The sequence below is a fragment of the Diorhabda sublineata genome, chromosome 3 (assembly GCF_026230105.1).
Source record: "Diorhabda sublineata isolate icDioSubl1.1 chromosome 3, icDioSubl1.1, whole genome shotgun sequence".
Taxonomy (NCBI): Eukaryota; Metazoa; Arthropoda; class Insecta; order Coleoptera; family Chrysomelidae; genus Diorhabda; species Diorhabda sublineata.
The window spans coordinates 29,505,501-29,533,281 of NC_079476.1; the positions used below are offsets into that span (position 1 = coordinate 29,505,501).

Genomic DNA, 27,781 nt, shown 5'->3' on the forward strand with positions numbered 1-27,781 from the left:
TTTGCTCTGTAGTGATTGTCAATTGGTTATCATGTAAAAAATCCTTATCCATTTCCATATACTTGGTCTCATGTACGTCATATATTTTTGCTGTCTATTCAAATAGAAAAAACAATTTTTGTAGATCCTATTCTGCTTTGCTCTGGTTATGAGTACTACGTAATCTGCATATGTCACTATTCCTGAGAAATTAAATAACACTTTTGATCGCCCCGTTTCAAGGCATTTTTTGTTTCGGATTTTTCGAATAAGCTTCCCTTTATGGTTACTATGTTTTGGTACTTTGGCACAGATGTTTTCTCAATATTGAATCATCTGCTTGTTTAAAGTCAATAAATAATAGCTAGAAATTCAGTCCCTGCTCCTAGCTCTCACTTTGTATTGCGTTTAACACAAACATTGATCGCTAGCTATTTTTTCAAACCCGACTTGTTCATCCAAGTATTTCTGTCTAATATATACCGTATGATTCTCGGTAGCACTTTATGCACAATATCCAGTAAGATAGTGCCCCTGAAATAAGGGCAGTCAGCCTTGTCTCCTGATGTATGGGGCAAATAATTGCTTTGTCCCATTTGCATTGGTATTCTATCAATTGCGGCACTTTTATTATTTTTGATATTGTTTATCTCAATTTCCGTTGGTGCTTCTACTGTAGCGGTTTGGTGGCTCTCTTACTCCGACTCTCCTTCTTCGCTCCATCTATTTCTTCATTTAGCAGTTCATCAAAGTATTGCCTCCACCTATCCAGTTTTCCTTTTCTGCTTCCTATTAGACATCTGTTTTTACTTCAATAGTATCTCTTCCCTCTCTTGCTTCTTTTTGCAAATTGGCAAAAATTTCTTATTTATTTATTTATATAATGTTTCAATTGTTTTTCTAAATTCTCCCGTTCTTTACTTATGCAATTTTTTCGCGTTTCTCCTTTGATCTTCTTTTTTCTTTCATCAGTCGAATTATTTAACATCATTTCTTTCGCTCGGTTTCTTCTTCTTAATGTTAGTCTGCAAACTTCATCATTTTTGTTCTTTTTGTTATCCTCCCTAGCTGTTTTTGAGTCATTTCGACCTAAACGTAACTATTTATGAATAGGTAATTTTGTTTGTAAGTTGAAATGTGTGGAATTCGTATATACACGAACGATTCATTATTTTTATTTTTACAATGTACTCTCTAGGACAAAAATAAAAAAAAATATACTATGCTATTTTCTATGGTAGCAATTTAACATTAGTTATATCTATAAAAAAGATAATGAATGTATTTACAGTATACTGAGAAGGAGTTTTTATTTCTTTTTGCTACCGACCACACACAAACATGAATTTTAATTTTTGTTTGAATCTCATTAGAAAAGCACGAACCTGATTTCTCTGAGAACATAAATTTCACATAAAAAATAATTTATAATTTTGTATACATGAAACAAAGCGTATTCAAGGAAACTAGTAGACCTACCTAAATAATGGAGAAAAACTTGCTTTATTACATGATCGTGAAAATGGCTGCCATAAAAGCATTCCTAACACTTCCCACTGTTCTAATAATGTCAAATCCTATCCACAACGGGTCTATTTCATTATTATTACTTGTCCAGTCAACCTTATTTGGTTAAAACCAGTTGATCACTACTGTAAGTTTTCTATTGATATACACAGGGTCGAAGTAAGTTATTTCCAATTAAATAAACAATCAATAAACAACGTTTTGAAATCAAATAGCGTAGAGCTCAACTTCAATAAAATCTATTTCTACCATCTTTAATATACTAAGAATTGTTTTGTGATGGACAATGCACCTTATGGTCCACTAAGCCAAAGCACCAAATAGTACAAATAACTTTGAAATTCGTGTTAGTTAATGTGATGGTGAACTTTGGTGAAGTTGCAGCAAGAAACAGACCAAATGAGAAAAATGTAATTTAAAAATATTAATTTAAGAAGGATAGTAATTTGGAGGAAACCTACAACAAAGCTTCTTCTCGAACCATTACCAAAGTTGAATTTTGGACTACGTCTTAATACTATTATATATTCAAACTAATTGAACACATGTGGCATCACTTAAAATATAGAGTAAGATCTGAAAATGACTAGTAGGAATAATGGAAAATAGATAATAGATAATTTCAATGTAATTAAGATTAGATTCCTCTATAAAGGAAAACATCGTTGTTCGGAAATAAGGAGGATAATTACATTAAAATAGAAAATATTTTGGTAGATAATACAAAGTACAACTTGTTTTATTCCATTTTGACTATGAGATGCTCATACAAAAACCGTTCTATTCTATTAGTAAATGCAGTAAAATTGTATATACACTCCAAGGGTGAGGTAAATGAATATATTTATTTTTATTATATATTTATTATTTATATTTATTATATATATATTATTTAGTATATACAATATTCTGTAACTTAAACTTATAGACCAAAAGTCCTTACTTTATCTTAAACCATATGTATTTTCAACTTAGAATACTCATAACTTTATAAAATATAAGTTGTTGTAATATAAGTTGATATTAGTTACAAAGAATGCTTCAAGATGTGAAATGCAAACAAGCATTTTCACTACGTCAAGTAACATCTATTGAGAAGATCCTTCGTTAGTTCACTGTTCAACATGAATTATATATGAAGGCTAAAACCTTCAAAGTTAACATTTCATTACAATACATTGCAACGTGTTCTATAAATTACTATCACTGAATTTATTGTTTTTATTCTTAGAATGCACTGAATTACAAAAATTTTGTCCTCATTAAGGTCAATAATAATTTGTTTTATTGCCAATTCTTTAGCTGTTTCTAGTTTTTGTAAATCGGTTTAACAAATAAGAGCATATTGGCATCGATCATTTTAATGTTTAAAGATTTTCGCACAAATCTTCAACATCTGACAATCTAAACGTATCATTCAAGACACACCCAAACGAATTCGTTGGGATTCAAATTTGATATGATTTATAGCTAGATTGTGGACAGAAGGCCAATGCCCATTGAAAAGCAAATCGGGCACTCTGACTTGAATACTTTACGTTACTAGGAAGATTGTTGCTCAAGTATTTAAACCTCTCATGTGTGAGTTCTGGATACTGCAGTTTATTCCTAATTCACGCATCATCGGTATTTCGTATCTACCGCGATGCCCATATTGTTGAGATACATCTTAGATGTACGTGTCCGATTAAAAGACCAATCATTAGTTGAATCTGTGCCTGTTTAAAAGGAGCAGCTGTTTGTTGGAAGAAGCAGAATGTTCATTTATGTATACTTCAACTTGTTGCATGCCATATGTTTTCTTCCACTCTTGGTTGAGAAACTCTTGGTTACATCACCAAGAATGGGTTCTGAGCCTATTGTTGGATTTTTTGATCGTCAAGTAAGCGATCAGCCCAAATGAGCTGAGCCTTGTAGCCGTATGTCTTTCTAATATTATAAAAATTTACTTTTAGCGTATTAGTTTTGTATCAAACCATTTTGTGTAGTTGATAAATCTCACGACGCCATAAAAATTCCCTTTGACTAAAAATAACCCAAGCATTTGATATGAGCTCATTTTGCTTCTTTCGGCACTGGTTTTCGTAGCCCATAAGCCTATGAAAAAACCAAGATTTTTGATAAATGAGAAAAAAATGGATGTACATTTCGTTCACAATTGATCACGGTGTTTTTTTATTCCTTTTATTCAATATCGAAAACTCTTTCCCAGAACGTACCAATGTTTAGATAAAAGACGGTTTCTCCATGGCAGTCTGTGTACAAACGCTCGCAAGCCTCAAGAATTCTTCCACATCCACGGTATACTTTCATTAGTCATCCAATTTTGTAAAATTAATAAGAACAATGGTCATATTCAGTCCAGTTTATAATTCTTCAATCCTTTGAGTTGATATATTGCTTCGCTTCAACTTTTTGGGCCGTTTCTCATCTTGTGCTTAAATTTTTTTTGTTAAAAGATTACTTATACTTTATTCACCTCATAAAGTGAAGTTTACATGAAAGAAACCACTTTATATATTATTATGATGTTTATTTACATTTCACTATAAAGTGAGGTAATGTCGTGTAATATGGGACAGATATGTTCAAGTAGACGCCCATTCACATGTCTAAGGTATAACTATAATTATTTTTATCGTATTTCATATTAGTCTTATAATTTACTTATGTCTCAATAACTAATTAGAATATTAATGTAATATATCTAATTCTAATTATGATAGAAAAATTCATTAAAGTATATGATGTTGTACTATCTATTATATACTTTTTGCTAAGACGAAAATATAAATTTGAACTTGAAATGTTCCGTTATGCTTGGTATATTGAATTATATTGAACTAGAAATTAAAAAGGTTCACCTTTATCGACATTATTTTTGTTTTTGCTACAAATATTAAATTAATATAAATATGAAACAGCTTTCGAATTCTAAATTGCGTTGTGAAAGATATAAAAGAAAACTTCCGTGGGTAAATAGCTATTTACTTATGAATAAAAAAATAAAAGCAATTTTCACATCCGTGATTTGTGGATTTCTATTAGGTTTACGAATATCTATCTATTCGTATATTGTGATTGATAATAGTGACTATTTAGTCTGGTCCTGTTTAAAGACTGATTTTGTAATAATGTTACACTTTTCTTTAAATAGATTTATAGAGAGTTTTGAAGTAGATACGCCATTTCATAATAAACCTACGTTTTTATATTTAATGTTATATCTACCAGATCAGTCTATAAATTCTTTTGACCGTAGTAGAATACTACTGGTATTTTTTTATCGTTCAGTTCCTTATAAACTTACATAGTTATGCAATTAAAACCATATGGTATGGTCTACTGTATACAATTTTATTTGAAAATGATTATTACGTTTGGAAGCTAAAATGTAGTTAAATATTTATTAAATAATATATGTTCAACAGGAAAATTTTAAGGTTATACGTATTTAAAAATTGGTGAAATTTTATAGCAGCAATTACTTGCATTGCATCTATTAAAACTAATATGTCTCATACCCTATCTTGAGACAAGCAATAACATGTATGTCCTGGCGAATATGCCACCATAATCGCTTTAGTAAGAACATGTTTGCGGTATCTGTTATGAAACATTGATATTGGAAAATGCTTTAAGTTGTATGCAAAAAAATGCAAAGATGCTCACGATATTCTAGAATCAATTTATGGTGATGATGTAGTGAATCAAGTTCAAAATTGGTATACGATTTAAAAGTGTCGAGTCGATTGAGTCGAGTATGAGGACACGATTGACACCACACTGGCATTGTAATCCGATCAAATTATACCAAAAAATAGGGGTGAGTTTACAAAATTTTATAACCAGATAAAAATTGGTGGGATTGTGCAAAACACCTTTATAAATGAAATGAGGAAAAAATTAGTAGGTGTCAAAGGTCACAAAAGCGGGTAAAAGTTTTATCATAAAATTAGTCAAGACAAAGATTGTAGTTGAGATATAACGGTTCAAAAAGCTGAAAGACTTGTAATCGTCATAATATGTATAAGAACATCACGTATATACATCAATGAAGCTGTAATATATGATAGCTGCAACGATAATGATATAATAAAGTCGCAGGACAACGTCGTAGTTCAGCAATATCTTCATCTTCTGATATTTTAATTGATCAATCTATGGTAGTTTATATCAGTGAACGGACATTGGTAAAACAAGCTAATAATGATGCAATTGTTGTAGGTGAAGATGAAGACTTGCTCGTATTACTCACTGCTCGAACTCCAATATTGATTGGTAATATATCCATCGAAAAGTTTTTCTATTTTTGTGTCTGGCTGTAATATGACATCTGCATTTTTCAGGATGGCTGACATAATTGTTTTTAAAATATTTATTAGTAAATTATTATAAAATAAGTGTATTGTATAGTGTAAAAATAAATTAAAAACGTAAGAGACAGTGTTTATTAATTTACCCCACGAATTAAAGTGTGTAAATAAATACGAAAAACGTTACGGAATATTTTTATATACTGATAATATAACTCACTAATTTCATATTTAGTTTGTTAGATTAGAAGCAGTATTCTAGTAGTTTCAACTGTTAAGTCTTTAATTGATGACAAACACTCATTCATATAATGATATTATGTAACATAACAAAAGTTATTCCTTCAACTTTTCACAATACTTATTAAAATTTAATTTATTTAGTTACTGAAGATTATTTACTCAAGAATAATTATCGGCGTATGGTTAATCGATAAGTAGTCGATTTAAATAAATAATCTAAGTTTTCAAATTGTGAAAGTTACTCCTTGATTAATGTGACATATTTGTTATTGAAATATATTGTTTCGTAAATAATTACTAAATTAGTAGATTCCTAGAGACTCTTATATTGTGTTATTATCAAATCAAGGTGAGATTGAACATTGCCATTTGTCAAGCTGGTAAAAATTCTCGATGAATTAATTACTATAATTTGTTGCTAATGGAATTATTTCAAATAAAAATGAACAAAGTATGTAACAACAAGCTTATTGATCAAATTCATTGTATATTTTACATACTATTTCTGCAGAAGCTAGATGAAAGTATCGGTTGACTTACATATCATACTAAAAATATCTGTTATAAAATAATTATTTGAAAAAGCTGTTGCTATATTTTTTATCGAGCCATTTCCAAACAATTTTTATAAAATTATAAAATTTCCAAAAGCAAGAACATGTTAGGATTTTGTATACCAAATGACTTTCTGCGTTTATTTTAAGTACTTCACATTCTGTATTTAATAACTGCTAATTGGAGAGGCAATGAAATAAAATTACCGAACCTGTTGGAACGTGGCTACGAAAGAAACATGAATTCGAATCACATCTCGATATCAAACTGAATAAAAACTTGCGCTTTAATATGTTAACCCTGACTCTACAAAGATTTTGTGGATACAGCCGTATCACATGACATAGTGAAAAGGTAGTAGAAAGACGAATATGCAGATGGATCACCCACAACCACTACAACACACAATAAAGTCCACGATCTTGTCTTGCAAGCTCGACGTATGACTATTAGACAAACAGTTGAGGAAGTGGTATTTAATACCATGAGGTAAATAACATACTTAGTCTTTACGATGAGTATCACAAATTTTAATAGATTCACACAAGCAAACTGGAAAATAGATTTGCATTCGTCTTTAAACGCAGTATAGATAAAGCCAAATGAAGCTTTTTTGGTAAGATTTGTAACAATGAATAAGTCATTACCCCATAACTAAGTTATAGAGATCAAAATGCATAGAAAAGTAAAGTAAAATGCAACCTTTAGCATGGAATGTCATGCTACCACAGTCGAGTTTCTAAGGGAGTTATTTTCATAGATAGAATTGAATGAAGTCTAACTTATTATGCCAATTCAGTTACAAAGTTACGTAGGGCAATAAAAGAAAATCGGGAGAAAAGACGCAATAACGTCAGTTTTGGAATTATTTGATCTTTCACAAATTGTCCAAATTTTTCCATAAGAGATTACCCGCTATTTACAATGTTTGAATACATGCGTGTTATACGATTAACTTCATATGGTGAGTTGCAGAAGTTGAACAATATTTATATCTCATAGAGACTGTATAAAAAATATAAATGATATATTTTCTCTGTTAGCTGATCAGGTGCGGAGAAAAAGCATCAGATCACGTATTTATGAGAAATGGTGAAATAAAAAAGATTTGATAGGAATAAGAATTCGAAAGCTAGATAAGTTTTCGCAAACGTTAGATTAGAAAAATTCAGTTTTTAGCTTAATAGGTGTGTCTAGAATATAAAAAAGTGAACTGTCGAAATTACTTACTCACCAAATATAGTTGATAAAAAAGAGGAAAAAATATCTCATTTCATCTTTTTTCGTCATTGATAATGTAAGAAAAATGTAATTATAATAATAGTAAAGGAAAATGGGAGAATATTGTATGATTACCATATATATTTTATTTTAATATACAAAATCTGTGATTTTCAATGTTAATAAGGATATAAACTTTTTGAAAAAATATTATTGACACTAATTAAAACAATCATAATTAAATACGTTAAAGGTATCACCAACTCGGTGGAAGTTTAATATATAAATGTACTTACCGTCCAACCTCCATCAGCTATTTCCTGTTCGCAGAATACCTTCAAAAACCAGTAGGTTGTACCTCGTATTTGCAGGTAGTATATTCCAGAGTTCCTCATCCCAGCGCTAAGGAAGTCCACACAAGAATAACCCTAAAATTAACAAATATTTATGTTTAGAAGAAAGTTTGAGATGAATGGATAGGAAATACTATATATAAATAGTTGAAATAGCACGAGGTTTCAGATCAATGTTATTTTACCATGGAATCTTAAACTGCACCAAAATAATCTAAAAGCGTTCTCGTGATTCTCGAAACGTTTACAAGAATCAAGAACAATTTTAATTATTGTACAAGAATTAGAAATGATTTCTATTCTTCTTTGAAGAATATAGATTTTTTCAATATCTCTGAAAGACAATCTCCCTTCTTTAATAAGAATTTGGAATGACTTATGGCAAATGACGAGATATCCAATGATGCCACTTCTAAATATAAACATGTCAACATATTACTATTGTTAGTTAATATCTACCGCTATGCAGTTAACATTGACATACACAAGCACTAACAGAACATTAAAATTTGTGGGGTAAGACCAGTAGGTCATATCACTTCAGTCTCTTCATTGGCTGAAGTGTAAGGAGATCTACAACTAGTTCATTCTGGTAACTAATTTAGCACCTTCTAAGGAATCTAGATCCATCATTAATTCGTAAGAAAAGAATCAGGAAGTAATGTATCTATTCTCTTTCAATAATTAAAATGCAGAAAGAAAAGGAATATATAAACTGAAATCGACAATTGGATTATATTAGCTTCATTTCTATGTACTCGTAAGTACACAGCTATCAAAGATCGATGGTATAACATAATTCAATGAATACATAAGTAATGGCTCAAAAAACTTAATAATTAATAAATCAAATCATTTTAATATAAAAAAAGTTGAGAAACGCTGTTGTTTTGGGTTTTGCGTTTCCAGTGAAACTGTCGGCTACGAATCATTGAAAATATTTCAAAATCGTTCACAAAGTGAATTCCTCATGCGAATAGTCCATCCACCTCTGTTATTGACGATAGCATCAAAACAGATGAAAAAATGGTGCTTTAAAATCGTCGAGAGATAGCAGAGGTTCTCAACATCTCTTAAGAAGCGACTAATTATATTTCAGTTAATGTTTTGAATATGAAGTGTGTCAATACTAGACTTGTACCGAGAGACCTGATTTTTTGCATAAACACCTTCGAGTAGAGGTCTCGAAAGAGATGCTTGGCAACGTATGGCCATGCACTAATGAAACGAATAATTTCTATTGACCTACTCTAGCAAATGGCACTTAAAAATGAGCTGAATCCCGTAAAACTACGTCAAAATTGATTGAAAATCAAGAGGATGTTCATAGTATTATTCGATTACCGTTCTGTGGTTTACTATAAATTTGTTCATGAGGTTGAAATGGTCAATAAGGCTGTCCACGTTAAGCAATTCGTTGTATGTAAAGTAATAATGCCTAATCACATGTATATGACTGATTTTTTGGCTCAGGCACCGTATTCGTCAGATTTGACTCTTCGTGACTCTTTATTTTTTTTAAACTCAAAAATCCAGTCATTGAACGTGCTATAAAGCTATTGACATCATAAAAAGTAATTCGTGCTGGGGACCATCCCAGCCGAGGCTTACAAAAAGTATATGGAAAATTTTATTAAGCGTTGGAATGTTTCTATTGGTTCGAAAGTTAGGACGAAAATTTGTAATAATATTGCTTTTAGTCCTGTTCAAATATGTATGTGCTTTGAAAAGAAATAGAATTTTCTGGGGAAGAGTTTACAGCGAGAGATGCAAAGTTACTGTTATTGAAAAGAAGGTATTAACTACTTAACCATCTAGAATTACTCAAAAGAAATATTTTAGTCGAAAAAATAAAATTATTAGATAGAATAGTGGTTCAAATGAAGTAAGTATCAATAAAACCAGAAAATTAATCATAAATCCGTATAAACTACTCATCATTTTCTGACATCTTTGAGAATTACATATGAATGAAGTTAAGTGTCATATAAAGATTTCTTAATTTTAATTCCATCAACTTCACTTATGTTCTAAACTGAAATAGTGAAATCGCAAAAGCTTGTTGAAGATGTTGTCATCACATGTACATTCAATGAAAAGGAAATCGAGAAAAAATAGTTTCGATTGTTGGTGCCCTTTTAACATTTTATTTATGTAATCAATAATATTACGGTTTTATTCTCTTCCTACACATGGACCTTTAAGTGAACGTACTGGTTAAGGTTCATTCTCATTTTAGAACTTTATACGTGTACTTTTTATAATTTTACAAGCTTGTCATTGAAATACAGAGTAATCTTGTGTAATTTTGACTATGAATCGGTTTTAAATCAATTATTGAACATTTTAGCCACATTACGTAACTTTTTTATACGAAATATTTACCATAATTATAAAATATGAAGATGTTGTTCATGGGATAATTTCCAATAAAATGTCAGCGCCTCCTCATCGAAATCGTTACCCAAAGAAAAAACATTCATTTAAAAGATTGGGATTTTTCCAGAAAACTTTTAAAAAAAGTTCTCTTGAATAATTTGTTAGCTCCTACCACTTTCATTTTGTCGTTACTAGGTAAGTATGAGGATTATCTGGAAAGTTTGCAGCCTAACAAAGACATTTTTATTTTTTAACGTAGTCTCTTGTTAACTATATCCACTGTTTCCAGCGGTGCTCCAACTTTTTTCAGGTGTTTACGTAAGTGATAACATCTTCTCCTCTCTTCTACAAGTGAAAATTTTAAGTCAGAAAACAAAAACAAGTCACCGGTGGTCAGATTTGGTGAATACAGTGAATTGATGAGAAACCACTTTTCTTTGTTTCAAATGCAGTCGCTTTTCTGCAATTCCCCCTTTACCTTATCAAACAATAATGCGTTATACTCTCTTGTTATTGTTCAACATTTTTGAAATCTATGAACAAAATCTCATAACTATCTCAAATCACTTTTCCGGCCGATGACACAGTCTTTGCCTTTTCGAATCAGATTCGCCCTTCGTAGTCCACTATCTTGAAGTCAATAATGCCTGGGAAATGAAAATTTAAATGCATTTTTGGTCCTTAGTTAGCAAACGCTTTACTCGACACACGGATAGATTACGTATGCATAATTCTTCATTCAGTATATTAAGGCAAATGCGGTCTATTGCTTGCCGATAATCTCTTCTACATCTCAAAACTTAATCTTTATCGCTGATATCGCTGATTGTCGCAGTTTTTGGCCATCCGGAACCGTTCAAAAACAGATATTTAATGGTAGCTCGATACTCAATTTTTACGATATCCACAAAAATCTTCAGAATGACTGAATTATACGATTGTCAAATTACTGAAATTTTCGTGAGAATCTTTCTACGATTGAGCAAGTACATATGATATATAGACTATTAGTTGTTTGTAGCCGTGATGGCTACTTATTAAAGCACATTATATATTTCGAAACTAGTGATTATATTTATAAATGATTTGAGTACTAGATTCATGTGACTGCCGAATCTAGTATTTAAAGAGCTAGTGAATAGTCATCACGAATTCTGCTCCATGGCCACAACTGCGTATTTAAAAGGAATGAAGTATGAAAATTAAGTACAAATAATAATTGGAGAGAGACTAATTATTTAAATATAAATGACTAACAAAATCGTGCAGAATAAAATTCAAGAAGTATAAATTGTCAAAAAATGTATGAAAAAATGTGGAACAAAGCTCTCCACGCTTTTTTCACAATAATACTAGTATTTTTTATTCATTATTGTTTTGAGCTTATATTAAACATAGTTTTCAACTTTTTAGTTTGATGTGTTTTAGATGCGTGTTTTTTAGTTTTTTTGAAACTATATTCATTATGCACTTTTTAGTTCGATTTATTGTCAAAAATAAAATTTTGTAGTCATTAGTTTATTAAATCTCCAACAGACGGTGCACGGATGTGAAATTCTTCTCTAACAACATAATAAAACTGTATTATGTAAAGAGTACTAGTATATTCTCCAAGGCAAGACTTGAAACCAGGATAGTAATACACTTTACTAGCTTACTAGCCAAGCTTGAAAAACCAGTAAATTTCGTGCATCATACAAAGAGACGATGTTTTTTTAATGATAAATCGGTACCGCCTTGTAATAAATACATATCAAAGGAGTGTTGGTGACAATATACCATGAATAAACAATATTTATAGTTATTTGTTACAACTATTTAAAATGCTCATCATATTTCTTACCTAGCAATGTTATAATAATTTATCAAATTTCAACTTTCTAGTAAAAATTAAAATTTCTGATATATCATAAATTCAGAGCATATATTGTTGAAGATCAGGCGTAATAAATACAAATAACGCTGAATTTCACGACAGATAAGCTTGGTTGCTAAACAAATACATGTTTTTTTCGCATGACAAATAACGTAAATATTCTTTTCACTTCATACAACATATTTATTAAAATAAAACAATAATGTAGGATAGGATTAATATAAAAACTGTTCAGTTTATATCAATATTTCATATCCGAATCATCTACCAAGTGATCAATTGAAAATTATGTTATTAATCATTTTTACCACAAAAGTCAGGAATACAATTGATCGGAATATGATCTTCAATATGATTGTAACTGCAGATATATATAGAGGTAGAATTTAAATAGGAGAAATTCAACTATGACGATCCAGAAGGCATATCTTATGAAAAATGTTCAAAACAATACACAGAGGATGTCAACATATTGACATACTATTACACTAGCAATTACAATTACACTAGTCTGTTGAATATGATATAACCAACAGCTTTAGGAATATCAAATAATGAACACATTGTTCATTTCCAGCACCACTCAAACACTCCAAATTGGAAAAAGGTAAACTGAAATTTATCAATTCAACTTACCCATAAATAATAAATTTTCCTGCCAATGAATCTCTCCCACAAGAAACAATTCTGACAGAAAAACCTCATGAATTGAACATTTCACATTTATTTCCCGATAATAAACAGTTGAGTAGACTGTGAAGAATAGGTCTCTTGGCCTTATTCAACTAATATCAAATTTAATAGTTCCAATACTTCCAAATATAACCAAGAGGGTATTGCTTGATAACTTTTTCTAAGAATTTTACATGATTGGTATTTTTTCTATGACTATGAATGCGTGCTAGGCATTACTCGTATTCTGATTGTCTTAATTTGAATGAGCAAGGTGCTCTTGAAACCGGACATCAATAGACCTCCTAATTAGTCCAACATACATGTATCAAAAATATCACCAAGAAATTTCAACTTAACATCAAATTAGTTAAACGGAAGTTAAAGGAGGAAATTCCGACTATGTACGAGGTATATCTCAATAAAATTTGTTGATATTGGTATTTTTGAAAACACGACCCCTTATAAATCTAGGCGCGTTTTGTATTTTTGTCAAGAGCTCGATTCGTGAATCTACTCCCTCAAAATTCAATTTTTTTGTGATATTGATTATTCGCGTGTGATATTATTAGTTACCGGCTTTCATGTTGGTAATGCTTCCTGGGACCTTTTAAAATATGATTCAATTTCATTCAAAGATTGATTCTAAGTTGTGATCTCATTTAGTAATTACAAGTGATTGGAAGTAGAGGAAAAAACTCCATTTTTCGTTTTTTCTTGAAGAAATTATATTATAAATTCGCAAACAAAAATAGGAGATTTCATACAGAGTGACTGGTAAATAGTTTATGAAATAAAAGTATAACCTCCGAATTTATCTTATTTTCATGACAAAAAATGAATAATAATAAGTTTTTTGACGTATCAACTCAATTAATCTGGCCCGTTTCTTCCCCATAAAAAGCAATATACACTTAGATAGTTTTATTAAAACTGCAGTGATGTATTTCAGAAATTTAAGTAACCTGATTCATTTCAATGTAAGAGGAAACAAAAAGAACTGCTGTTGTATATCTATCACCTGATAGTAGTAGAGGCAAAATAGGCGATTTTGATCAAAGACCTTAAATTAAATTGGGCAGTTTTCAGTTTCTAGATTTTGGGAGGTTTTGGGATACTGAATAAATCTATTAACTCTCAACAAAATTATGAGCATGAATTTTCGATAAATTGGGACTTGAAACTCAAAAAAATTTGGAAACGTGAATAACTCGAAAACTATGAGGAAACACTGCTGTAACAAAAATGTAGAGTACAAAATTCTCTATGAAAAAGTATCCTAGGTATTGGTTCATAACCTCAACATTTTCACCTTAAAACGGGTTTATACACTCAAAAATAGTTTGATTCGCGAATAACTCGAAAACTACGAGGAATTCGAAAAAAATGATGGAGCAAAAATGTACAGCACAAAATTCTCTACAGATTGGCCTTCAAGAATTTTTTCCTAACCTAAAAATTTTTATTGTAAAATGGGCTCCTGTACTCAAAAACTTTTGATTCGCGAATAACTCGAAAACTATGTAGAATTCGAAAAAAAGGCCGGAGCCACATTTCTGTGAAAGAGAAACTATTAAGAAGTTTGTGAATATTGAAAGAAGTAGTTGTGTGTTATATACATGAAAATGATGAATGAAAATCTCTCGTTGGATTTTCTTATATGGTGGTTTATATCCATTGAAACTTCAAATGCTTATATACCTATTCATCTCGCAAGATTTTCGAAAATTTCCAGGTCGAAAATTATGATAGATTACCCATGTAGAAAATAGAGATCTGAACCATCATGATGCATTTTGATTTTTTGTAAACGAAGTAGTTTCCAAGAGTTAAAACAGTTTCCATGTGCACCTGGAACGTAAATTGGCTTTAATTCACACTAGCGGGAATTCAGGAGCGGATGTTACGGCTCTTGGCGTTGAGGGAGATTTACTCAAAAATAGTAGCTCCAACGAAAAAATGACTTGAGCCTTTTTGTAAAAAAAATTTTTTGTTCAGGCACTTTTTACGAATTTCTCTCGGTTTTCGAGTTATTCGCGTTTCAAAATTTCGAAAACTCATGCCTGTAAGTTTATTAAGAACTTAATACTATTTTACCTATTCTTTATCCCCCCTACAAAGCTTGTATGCTACTGATTCACTTCAGTTTTGGCTTCCACTTTTGGAATAAGTTATTATCAAATTATCCAGGTTTGTTTTTTCTTATAAGTACTTTTACATTTTGCACAAAACTTGGAAGTATGATAAATTCATTATATTGGAATAAAATATAATTTTAATACCACTGAATCACTTTAAACGATTACTCAATCTCTTATTCTTAAGTATTAGGTCGAATGAAATAATGACGGAAACACTGAATTATAATTATTGCTGAGCCTTAACACGAATGTATCCGTTTCTTCTATGTTTATATCCGGAAATGTTATAACTTATGGTGGATTGTTGAAGTATACGTGTATCAAATGTAGTACAAGGTCGAAAAACAATACATTACAGGAAGTCTATCAAACTTGAGATACATCATTATTTCTGGAAGTATTTTAAGGCCAATTAAGACCTAAATAACAAATTTTACTTAAATTAATATATATGTTTTCTTGCAAATATTTCCAAATAGTACATACACATGTTATCCTTATCAGAGTTATTCCATCGTGATCCAATCAACAATAGTCTATCCCAAAAAATTAAAGTGATTCAAACTATGTTGATGGAAACAACTTTATTTTTATACTCTACTGTAAAGTCGACTTTACAGTACTAATTTCCGGAAAATGGCACTTAACGGAATCGTTGTAGTTTACAGTACTCTTAAATTCTCCCAATCCAAAATTCAGTATGTCTATGTAACAAAGTTACATTCTGTGACTTCTGTTGAATTTTATTTTTTTAAATAATAGAAGAATCATTATAGGGGATATTTTTCAGTAAAATTGTCAAATATGGTATTTCATGTTTCAATATAATTTTGCTTTTTATTTAAAACCGAAAACAATATGGAAAAAAACATATTACGATATACGTCTGTGAAGTTTTTATTATAATACTCGATTAGATATTCTTGACTCAGAACAAATGAGGTGCTTGATTAAGATGAAAGTACCAAGGAGAAGGAATGGGACATGAAAAAGGAAGTCAACATCCATAAAATTAAAGTGATGATAAAATTGTGAACAAGAGTATAAATCAAAAACACTTTACTACACACTAAACAAAAGCATTATGAGATACATAATATTGACATGGGATTGAAAATGAATATGTATAATATTATAAAGGTGCCAATCGTAATATATGCTAGCAAAAATTGGAAATTGAAAATCAAAGACGAAGCACTATTAGAAAAAAAGTATTAGAAAAATGGAGTACTATCTAGAGAAATACAGGTAGACCGAGGGTAATGTGGATAAACCGAATAAGGGAGATAGGATATAAGAAAGTCAAAATTCCGAGTGAAGTGATTAGTAGGAGATAGGAAGAAAAGAAGAAGTAGATTTTAACAGGAACTAGGTGTTTAATAGCACATTTAGTGCCAATATTCAGTTAGTTTGGCAAGCTACAACACTAATTCAACTTTAAAACTATGTTAACTATTGATCTCCAAACGGAACAACTATATTTAATATTATAATACATTGGTTTTACTAACGGCCACTCGAATAATTTACATGCTATTCTCATCGTTGCTTAATCTATCTAATCAAAGGTTTTTCTTCATACGTAAAATTTTGCAATTGGTTTTTTTATTTGGAAACAAATAGTTTTCAGTTGGTGGTATTTGTCAAAACTTCATAAACATTATTAAAAAAAAAGTTTCATTCCCCATCGTATCTTGACCGGTTTTCTGTTTCAGCTATATGTGTTTGTTAATATGTAATAATGAGTATATAGTTTCGTAATGTCACTAATAGAGAGTTTTTTTTAATATTGAAGACTGGCTTTTTCATCGAAAATTTTATTCAGCCTTCTTCCTAGTAGTGAGAGAAAGTTAGTTGTTTATTCATTCCAATATTTTCTCTAATAATACCATTAATAATATTTCATGCCTTTTTAGTTTTATTATTGTATCAACTCAGCTGTTTTTGTATAAAATTTTTCTTGTGATTTCCTAGCAAAATACTACACACGTCATTTCATATTTGCATTTAATATCTTGATTGTTGTGTCAATTATTGATAACAAATTAGTTCCTGATTAAAAACAATAATTTCCGGAGTATTAAAGGTAAATGTACATAAGAAAACTTATTATATCTCATGTGATTTATTTCTTAACAAACAAACAAAGAATTAAAATAAGATTAACAGATTTCCCTTAATTCTTAAATATCTTTTTTTTTTTGAAAAGCAAGTATAGATTTTCCAACATCACTTGCAGATTATAAAAACTCTTGCAATCAATTTTGTTTCATTCACCATAAGCGTAGATACCTCATTTCATAAATTTATTATTTTTATACATACTTTTGAAAATATGCTAGAAAGTATTCGTTAAACGGCAATCGAATCATTGCTAACTGAACGGCATTATACACCGTTAATTAGACAGATGCACTTAAATGTAATCCTACTTGAAAAAAATCATTATTATACCTCATTAACTTGCTACAACTGGATGTTAAATTATAAAACGTAAATAGACAAGTGAAATGTACCTGCCTGTAAGGGAGTTTGATTTGAACAGGGTACCAGACGTGCCAGACGAGCCCTTTTTGTACCCCATTCGCTTGTTTTCTGGAAAACAAAATTTGAAAGCAACAACCATAAAGGAAAATGAATTCTTTGCAAATAAAACGAAATAAAAAACATTTAAATTCTTTATAAATAATAACGGTAGACAGAATCGTCTGAATTAGAGTCATCATTTGGTTAAATTATGATGGGTTGTAAAGAGACATTATCAACTTCTTTGATAACATGTTCAACACAGTTTTTTCAAATCTATTGGCGGTCTGCTGCTAGAACTTTCTTAACAAGTTCCACAACCATTACATTTTCGTAATTCTGATTTTATGTTTGCCTATATTAGCTATATAGGGTTATATATGCAATAGTCAATATAATACATTTTCTCCAAGTTTAGACCTTCAATAACAGTAATCAATTCTTTGTTTGTTGGGCCTTTCTTACAATCGCTGACAGTAATAGGAATATTTTTATCAGACATAAATGCTAAAATTTGAGCTTTGTTCCTACTAGTAATTGGTATCTTAAAGAGTTGCCGCGAGTGCTAGAATACGTTGTCCATAACGATTACTGACTGTGGTGGAATGTTAGGTAAAAGCTGTTCATGAAACCACTTTTCAAATATATCTGCTACCATATCTTCATGATAATCAGATGCACAATTTTAATTTTTTTGACAGATATTAATAGTTATAATGCGTTTCCCTCTAGAACATGTCCTATTCAAACAGCAATTTTTACTGTCAAACCAACCGAAATTTACTACATCGTGACTTTCAAACCATGTTTCATCCCGATAACTTATGTGTCTATTAAAACTTCGGTAGTCTTTTATATGACGCAAATAATCTTGTCATCGAACTATCTTTGACGATTCGGTTATTGCCATCCGTTTATTCAATTTTTTCTGTTTAAAACGTGGGCTGAAAAAACTTGATGCAATGTTTCTAAACTGGTATAATTGTATTCTAGATAATCTGCTACCTTTTGTTGTATGTCGCATCCCTGTTCTCTTTATATAAACTATAAATTGCCCTATGTATAAAATCTTGATTTCAGTTTTTCTTTACATGGTTTTTGGTTCTGTGAATAATTCAAAACAATCCCGTCCGTAACTTCTCTATAAATTGGAAATTTAATTCAGCAATTCTTATTATGGTTGCATTATCATTGCTGAATACTTTCCTTATTTTAACATTCGAATATCTTTAAAATAACTTGCTGTGTTTGTAAATCTAAATCTTTACTATTAAGTTCCTATCTATCTTTATTCTCATTACACCGTGTAATTTTATTGTCATCATTCACCCATGATACAAAGAACGCACTATTTCTATTTATTAAATAAAATATATGAATTAACTAAATTTTACAAAGCGACGCTAATGTCTAGCAGGAATATTTCGAAGAAATTGTGTACATACAGCTTCGGCCAATAGAATGCATTTATGTTTACGGATGGTAAACAGAGTCTACTTGGACTGACAGTTTGTTAGATATTGACTGAATTTTTTACGGGGAGTAAACATTATTTTTCATTTCTTAATTTGGTATGAGTGCCATGCAATTGATATTGGAATAACTATACAAGAGGGTACGCCCTTTTACACTCAAGCAATTCGAGTGATGCCTGCCCTGTGGAAATGCCTGTTATTGACATCTACTAGTTGATTGAAATATAAACTGAACGATAGCTAATTCAGCTGACCTCACTTAGGCCTGTTTTATATGTGGTTCCATTCGCAACGGTTCGTTCTGGATTTATGGTAATGACCATATGTTTTAAGTATAGATGAATGGAAAAACGAATGAGAAAATAATAATAAGAATAAAATTGAACCTACAACAGAAATTATTTTTAGATACAGTGGATATCCGGTTAATACAGAAACACAAGCTTAGACATGAAAAAAACTTGCCTGCTGGTGTCGAGGGAGTCAATATTCGTATCGGTGTTGTTGAAACAGGCCTTATGCCTTTAAAAATAGATACTTTTTGGAACAAATATATATTTTTTGACTAAATTTAAATCTAATAACGCACCAGAATATTTAAATTGACAACAAAAACTTACATGTATGCTTTTATTGCTTATAATGAAATATTTTTGATAGTGAAATCAAATAAATCTAGTGGAAGAAAAAGTAAGTGAAATTGATACAAACCATGTGATTTATATTACTTATCACATGTAAAGGACTTAATTTCGGGCCCTAAACGTACGTATTTATCAAAAAAATATTCATTTTCATGTGGAATTATTAGTATTTATTTTAATAGGTTGTTGCTGAGCTCAAGTAAGCTCTTCAACAAAATAGAATATAAACAAAACATTGTAAGTGAGTAAAGTGTAAAATTCAAATTAAAATTTTGTCGCGTATCACTCACAAATATACAACAAAGTGAACAATATGAATAGTTAAATCAAACGACTTAGAAATCGAACTAATAACAAAAAATAACAAACCCTAGATTTTATTTATTATTGACCGTTCAAGCAAAAATGACAAGACTTCGAGGTATACATTCAACTTTACAAAGAACTATGTTGATGTCATTAGTATGCCGTGGCAACTATACCCAATTTTTTTAAATGTCACCTTTTTGGAAATCTTCTAAACCCAGAAAAGTAAAAATTAGAAGTATTGACTTTTGTCTATTTTTATAATTTCTGACAAAAGAAAAAACTTCTGAAGCTACATACTCCCAATACCAAGTTTGTTGGACACTAATTTGAATGGTAGAATAATACCAAGATAAAAGCGAAACCCCAATTAAAGCTCGGTTTCTTGTCTTTCCTTGATAAAAATGAACTGCAGTGCTAAACTCAGTTGTCAAATTCTAGAAAGAATATGTAATGTTTCAATACCTCAAAATTCAAATAAAAATTGTATCGTGAAATTGGAGATTGCCTCACAATCAAACAAACAATGAAGAAAAGTGAAGAGAATGTAATAATTATTGCTGATTGCACTGCGTGAAATTAAGTAATCTTACGAGGTGGCAACAGAAAATACGAAGAATAATTTTATAGCAATAGAGGTAGTAGAGGAGATAGGGATGTTTTTAACAGCATGATTTGATTTTGTGACGTTGACTACAAGAGTTGATTATTCTCCAGTTTTCGATTTCATCTTGTTCACAATTTGGTGGGAAAGTATTTATGAAATACTTGTTTAGAAACCGATGAAATTTGATTTATTTTCATTAATTTAACTGTTTTGTATTTTTAAGGTTGTAATATTAGAATTTGAAATTAACTTACACCTTAGGGAAATTGGGATAACACTTGTGAGGAGGTATGAAAAGTTGTAAAGAAGCAGTCAAGGCAATGGAAGAAAGGGAGAAGGAAAACTAAGAAAAGTGATTAAGAAGACAAGTAAAGTTTAACACACAATAAAAAAATTGAAGTAACAGAAATAGAAAAGCACATTACAAAGTTTGTAGGAAATTTCTTTTGAAGAGAGTCTTATGAATGTCTCAGATTTGTATAAACAACAGTATTGTCAAGTGAATTCTTGAAGAATGAATAAGCAATTACTATGTAAATCAGTCAATGTGTTCCTAAAAATTCCTAATTTGCCATTGAATGAAATTGTGGATGTCAATAGTCTACTGGCTAAAATTCTATAAATATTTGGGTTGGAACGAAGGTAATATGAAACATTATTTTGTGGTTTTTGGTACAGCAATGCAGTGGCGTGAACCCAATAATTACTTAGACGACTATTCCTTCACATTTGGTAAAGTATGCTACTAAAATTCAATATTGCTACCACATTCCCCAGACATTCCAATATCAAAAATATTTTTTAGTTCATCGGGCTCTATAGAAGAAGAAAACGAAACTAACTCTACTAATAGGTAAGCGGTATATATAAACGAAAAAAATACAGAATCACATTTGATTATCAATCAGAGCTAAGTGAACTTGTCAGAGATTTAGATTTGACTGAAAAATATGAAATATTTGACTCGAGATTAAAACAATAGAATCTTTTCCAAAGTGCGGTTGAAATTACATACAAGACATAAGATACTTTTTTTTCCGTTTCCTTTAGACACAAAAAACGTGCTATAACAAAATACAACAAACAGAAAAACGAGAAATTTATCAGTCAAAATATCATTCATTTAGTTTTTTTATCTATATTTATTATCCTAAGAAAGAAAATGTACTCCAAAATCAGCTGATTTATTACTTCCAAGGCGGAATAAAGTTCACCGGAGTCGCTAGTTATTAATATTTTGAAATTAGTGTCAAAATCTTTAACAGAGGTATCAAAAGAAAATTTGAAGGCAATTTTTAAACATAACTATGATATACCTCTTTGCCTGTAGCATATGGCGCTCACTAAAAGGAACTTATGATATTGTGAAGAAATTCTGAAAACATAAGTGGCATTTATGTGCAGATTTAAACGAAGTGCTCTCAATTTTATGCTACACATCAAACTTAGTTTAATAAGAAGCTTCTCCCCAAAGACGGACATGGAATTCATGTTACTTAAAACAAAATTTGTTGTACTAAGTAAAGCGAAAACCGAAGAAGGCTTTTTTGTTGGTCTTGATATGAAAAACTTCTACTTTTTATCGCGCCTCAGTTATATTGAGAAAAAATACATTGGTGGCATTTGACATCAAATTTCCTCAGCAATAACAAATCACTGGATGTCCATCAAAAAGTTAATCTGTCGCTGGATGCATATCTTGATCAAAGTGAAATGAATTGTTACCCAAGTTGACAGGATACACCAAAATTTATCTCAATATTTCAAATAATTTTAAGGTGGCGAAAGGAAAAGAAAATACTTGGTTCCATTATTATATTTTGTATTCATTCAGCAATTGAAGTTTGAATGAATATAAACAATAAAGATGTGAAAATATAGTTGGGATATTGGATAGTTCTCACCTAATTTCTAGAATTTTGGAAATAGTAATTCTTAGAGAAATGTTTAATATTTTTTATGTTTTGATTAATTCGTATTCTGTAATATAATCCCATAGCTTCTCATTATACTATTTAACTTGAACCGAAAGATACTTAATAAGATGTATTGATATATTTTCTGGTATATGGTCAATAAATATTTTTAATTAGAGATATCCGAGAGTTGTATGTCAGGTAATTACATTTTGTTTCTTGCGAGTGAAGTAGTAAATCTTGTCGTCCAATAAATAAAACAGTAAACCATAAAAAATAAGGGAGTGGATGCAGCATGTACGATTTTTAAAAAAATCTTTTTATTTTCACATAAGTGAAATTAACAGATGTGGACTATCCCTAGTTTTGCGTGAGACTGATTTGGACAAATCTAAGAGTGAGATCTGTATAAAAATTTTTCATTTAATATTTATGATATATGCAGTATAACTATTTAGGCTGGAATTCTAAAGTTTCTTTTCGATGGAGTAAAAATACGTTAATGTAACTAACAACTATAGCTATGAAAGTCAGGATTGAGCCGTGATGATGTAATTTAATGTTTTTAAATGGAAAGCTGTCAAATTTAAACAACGAAATCAGTTGCAAATGACGTGTAGCTCTTGACATCAGAAAGAAAATTAACAATTAGTCAAATGAGATACAGAAATTGAGATCCTCTCATTTTTTAAAACTAAACTAATTTCTATTGAAATTTTTCTTGTTTGCTATGCTAAAATGGAGAACATTAATTTATTGAATTGCGTTTATTCTCATTCTCATGAATTCTATTTTTAATTATGGCCAGGGGTTGGCCAGTCTGAAGATGTCGGCACTTATTGTTATAAGCTGGGAGATATTTGCGCATTCATTTAGATATTCTTCTTAATAATCAGTAATTAATTAATAAGAAAAACATGCTGTAGCCTACATATGTATTTCGTTTTATAGTCCTTTTAGGAGTTCCAATTTGGCCATAGAGCGGCGTTAATAAATAAAATTATCAACTCTGTTCACATAGTAATTCTCAATAAATTATGGAAGATAATTGTTGGCAATATTCGCCTATATCCAATATTAACGTTTTGACTACGATGGGAATTGTTGACAACAGAAAAGGTTATACCTCTGCCAAATAGAGAAGTACATCTGCTAGCTCATTATGATGTTAACGTTTATAATCATGTAAATAGAATATTTTTAAATCACTGAATTGAAAGATTTATGGAATTGCCAGCCAATTGACCAGACTGCACTTCATGGGACTTTTTTTTAAATATTCAGACGTTACTAAATAAAATTCGTGAGGAAATCAATACGATTTGAAATGATACGCTTGAAAGAGGACTCCAACAAAGAGTGACTCATTGTCAAGAAATTAATGGTTGTTGATTTCAGATTCACATTTAGACATTCTGCGAAAGTATGTGTTATTTTTGTTTCTGTAATTCAAAACTAAACTTCATTTAAAACTATTACACTAATTGTTTTAAATTCATACCACATAATTCAATAATTGCTCAAAAAAGCTCGTGTCGATTGGTGCAAACGAAATGCTGAAAATATTCAATTGCCGTGCTTCAAAAGACGTCTATAAGGCGGCGAAACATGGATCTATGCATATGAATCCAAAACTAAACAAAAATCAACTGCATGGGTCTTTCAAGACGAGACAAATCCAATAAAAATTGTTCGTGCGCGAAGCACTTCGAAGAAAATCGTTGCTTGTTTTTTTTTTCTGAATAACTGGACTGGTCGCCATAGTTCTATTAGACTAACGGTCAATTATGAATTGTATACAAGCAACTGTTTGCCAGAATTGTTCAGAATATCAGAATATCAGAATATCAGGGAAACAAATCGCAAAAACAGTCAGAAAATCGAATTGATGGATCATCTACCGTACAATCCTTGTTTAGCACCTACTGATTTCTTCTCATTTCCGCAGATCAAAAATAAATTTCTCGTCTTTCTACACCTGGAGAAACGGTACCAGCGTTCAAATGTTTTGGAGATACCTCAATCGGAGTGGAAGAATATTTATTTTTATTTTTCTATTTCAATCTCAAGCAGTCCCCATAGTGTGCAAAATAATTTTTTTCTTTACCATCTTAATCAAAGGAAATCAAGAAACCGAGTTTTAAGTGGCGTTTTGACTTACTCCAAGTATTATTCTACTAGTCAATTCAGTGTCCAACAAACCCAGCATTGGGTGTAGATTGATTTAGATGTTTATTTTATCGTAAGAAATTTTGCAAATAGACAATAGTCAATACTACTAATTTTGATTTCTCTAGCTTTAGCAGTTTTTAGCAGCACTCTAAAAAGTTGCCATTCGAAAAAATTGATGACATCAAAATAGTTCTACGCCATGAAAGCAAAACTGAATTTATACCTCGATGTCTCGGCATTTTTGCTTATATGATCCGTAATGAGAAATATTTGGGGTTTTTCACCGACATTTTTTGTTATTAGTTGGATATCTACTTATTTTGGTTTAACTTTCACATAGTTTTCTTCACTGTATTCAGTTTTATATTTGTGAGTAAATCCACCATGTCACGACACAATTTGATTTGAATTTTGAGATACTTAACTCTCAGAATTCCTCTCAAACCTGAAACATATAATCAAAATGAATGTATTTTCTGTTTGTAGCATTCTATTTTGATTAATAAAGCTTATTTTAACAGAATAATTATTGAAAAATTACACATAATTTCTACGTGTAAATGAATTATGAATGAATGATTTAGATCTCTTCTGTTTTAAATTTTTTTTTTTTTTAATAATTTGTTCCAATATATTTTGATAAAGACTGAAGTTAAGTCGAAAGGTCAATATTTTATCAACCTTCCAAAAATTATTAAAAAAGACTAATTTTAAATTAGATGAGACCTAAAATCAAGAACATTAAGCATTAGAAAGGTCTAAAAAATAAGAAATTAAAAAAAATGAATATTTTTTTATATTAACATACTTTTGAGGATAATTATCAAGCCTATTTTATTCGATACTCAATATATATCATATTTTTGGGATTAATTTCATTTTCAGACGAATTTATTTAACTAATGTATATCAAGAAGAGAATATTTGAAAAGTTCATTTCCATATTTGTGTTATTTTTAATGAAGGCAAAAAAATAAAAAAATTAGTATTAGATATTGGATCAAAAATAAAATCATTTCTTTGACGCTTAATATTGAGGATTCCATTAAATGTATCTCGCTTCGAGAAAAACCGCTAAGCTGTTATTGATGATATTCGTTTTGTAGAACCGAGAATCTAAGAGAGTAAGTTAATTGAGTTTTAAATATACTTGAGGGTTGTGTCGAATTTAAAACATGAGGAGTATTCATAGTATACCTCGCCATAAACAGTTGTTTTCGTGAAGCAAGGAATCCAGAAGTATTGTCATTATTATCATGACATTCAAATTACAATAATATTAGTTTTGTTTGTCCACTCTTATAAAGTACTGTAAGATCAACAAAATTAAATTGAATTAAAAACTTGAGACTGATGTATCAGTTTTTGAAAATCTGGTTCTTGAAATTACGAAACTTGTCTGTCAATACCTCCTAGTTTATTGACCTCACAGTATTAAAGTAAATGTAAGTGTAACATTTAATGGTTTACTTTCTGAACTATACTGATATTTCCTTGAAAATACATTTTTCACGTATATTCGAACTGAAACAACTTTTACTTGTAGACAGTTTATAAAATATAAGTAACACATAATTATCGTTGCAGTTCAAACATAATTACGGGTTGAGATACATTGTCATTACAAATTATTAGGCAGACTTATATGACCCAAATTAATATAAAATTCATATTATATTAAGTAACAGAATTTTAGATTATAAAACGATAATATAACACGGCAAGTACAGCTTATTGATCAGATTACAAATTACACAATTAGAAGAATGGTAAAAAAAGAAAAAACAAGTTTTGTATGATGAAAAGCAAGCAAAAACTCTTGGAAAATCACATAGATTCAACTTGAGTAGAACTAATACAACGGTATATACAGAGCATATTCTTAGAACAAATGGTTATGACCGTATTATTATTCTTACTTTGTGGAAATAGACAATATTGAGGAATATTTATGAATAAATGAATAACTGAAGACGGGAGACAAAAGCTGAAGAAAACGATTACAAATTGAAGTTATAAGGAAAACGAGAAGGTGGTGAATTCGATCATATTGTGAAAATGAAAGACGATATATGTATGCGTCAAAAACATATTAGAGATTGAAGGAGTAACAAAAAAATAAGTGGCAAGTTATCGAAGATATTTGGATCTCTGGGATCTTCGTGCTCAAAGAGATAGGAATATGACAAGTACAATATAAACACTACTTCAAATCTAGCAGTATATTAATAAGTATCAGGATAAATTACAAAATATTCAACTTATCTACTTTTTGTGTGACCCACTGGTTAAAATCGAAATCGTATAGTATTAAAACAAGAGCGGGGAGGTATCCGTTAATAACTGCTTGGAATATTTTGGAAGGAAATGGTTCCCGTTGCCACTACATTAGAATGCTAAGTTAATACATGAGTACTATACATAATCAATATCGCCAAAAAACATTTATCGATAAGTGAATATCATACAGAAACAAATTATTCCTACAGTTTCATAATTTCCTGTTAACTATAAGGAAGCTTCAAAGTTTGGTTCCAGCAAGACTTTCCTACTCACAATTGACGTAAGATTCGGAATAATTTGGAAAATATTTCTAAAATGAAATAACCAAATGGGATTATTCAATGATTTAAAACAAAATTTCTATCGGCGTTACTGTCAAACGGCACAAATTTTAACGAGTTGAGGATGTGATTCGTACTTAATTTACTAAAAGTTTATCTTTTCATATATATAATTCTACTGTAGGTTTGTATGTCACTAAACTCCTCCTAAATGGCTGGACGGATTTGAATGAATGTTTTTGTATGCAGTTGGGTGGCGCTCTGGATGGTTTATATTCACAAATCAGTCTGGCAGTGACACTGCAATCG

The 27,781-nt window shown here is 30.2% G+C and overlaps 1 protein-coding gene across 1 annotated transcript in view; it reads right to left on the reverse strand.

Annotated features, from left to right (window-relative positions):
• LOC130441452 (angiopoietin-2) overlaps positions 1-27,781 on the reverse strand; it is a 188,472-nt gene that overhangs the window by 14,642 nt on the left and 146,049 nt on the right. The window contains exon 3 of the mRNA XM_056775150.1: positions 8,138-8,269. Coding sequence (XP_056631128.1) covers positions 8,138-8,269 — 132 coding nt within the window. The remainder of the gene's footprint in view (positions 1-8,137; positions 8,270-27,781) is intronic.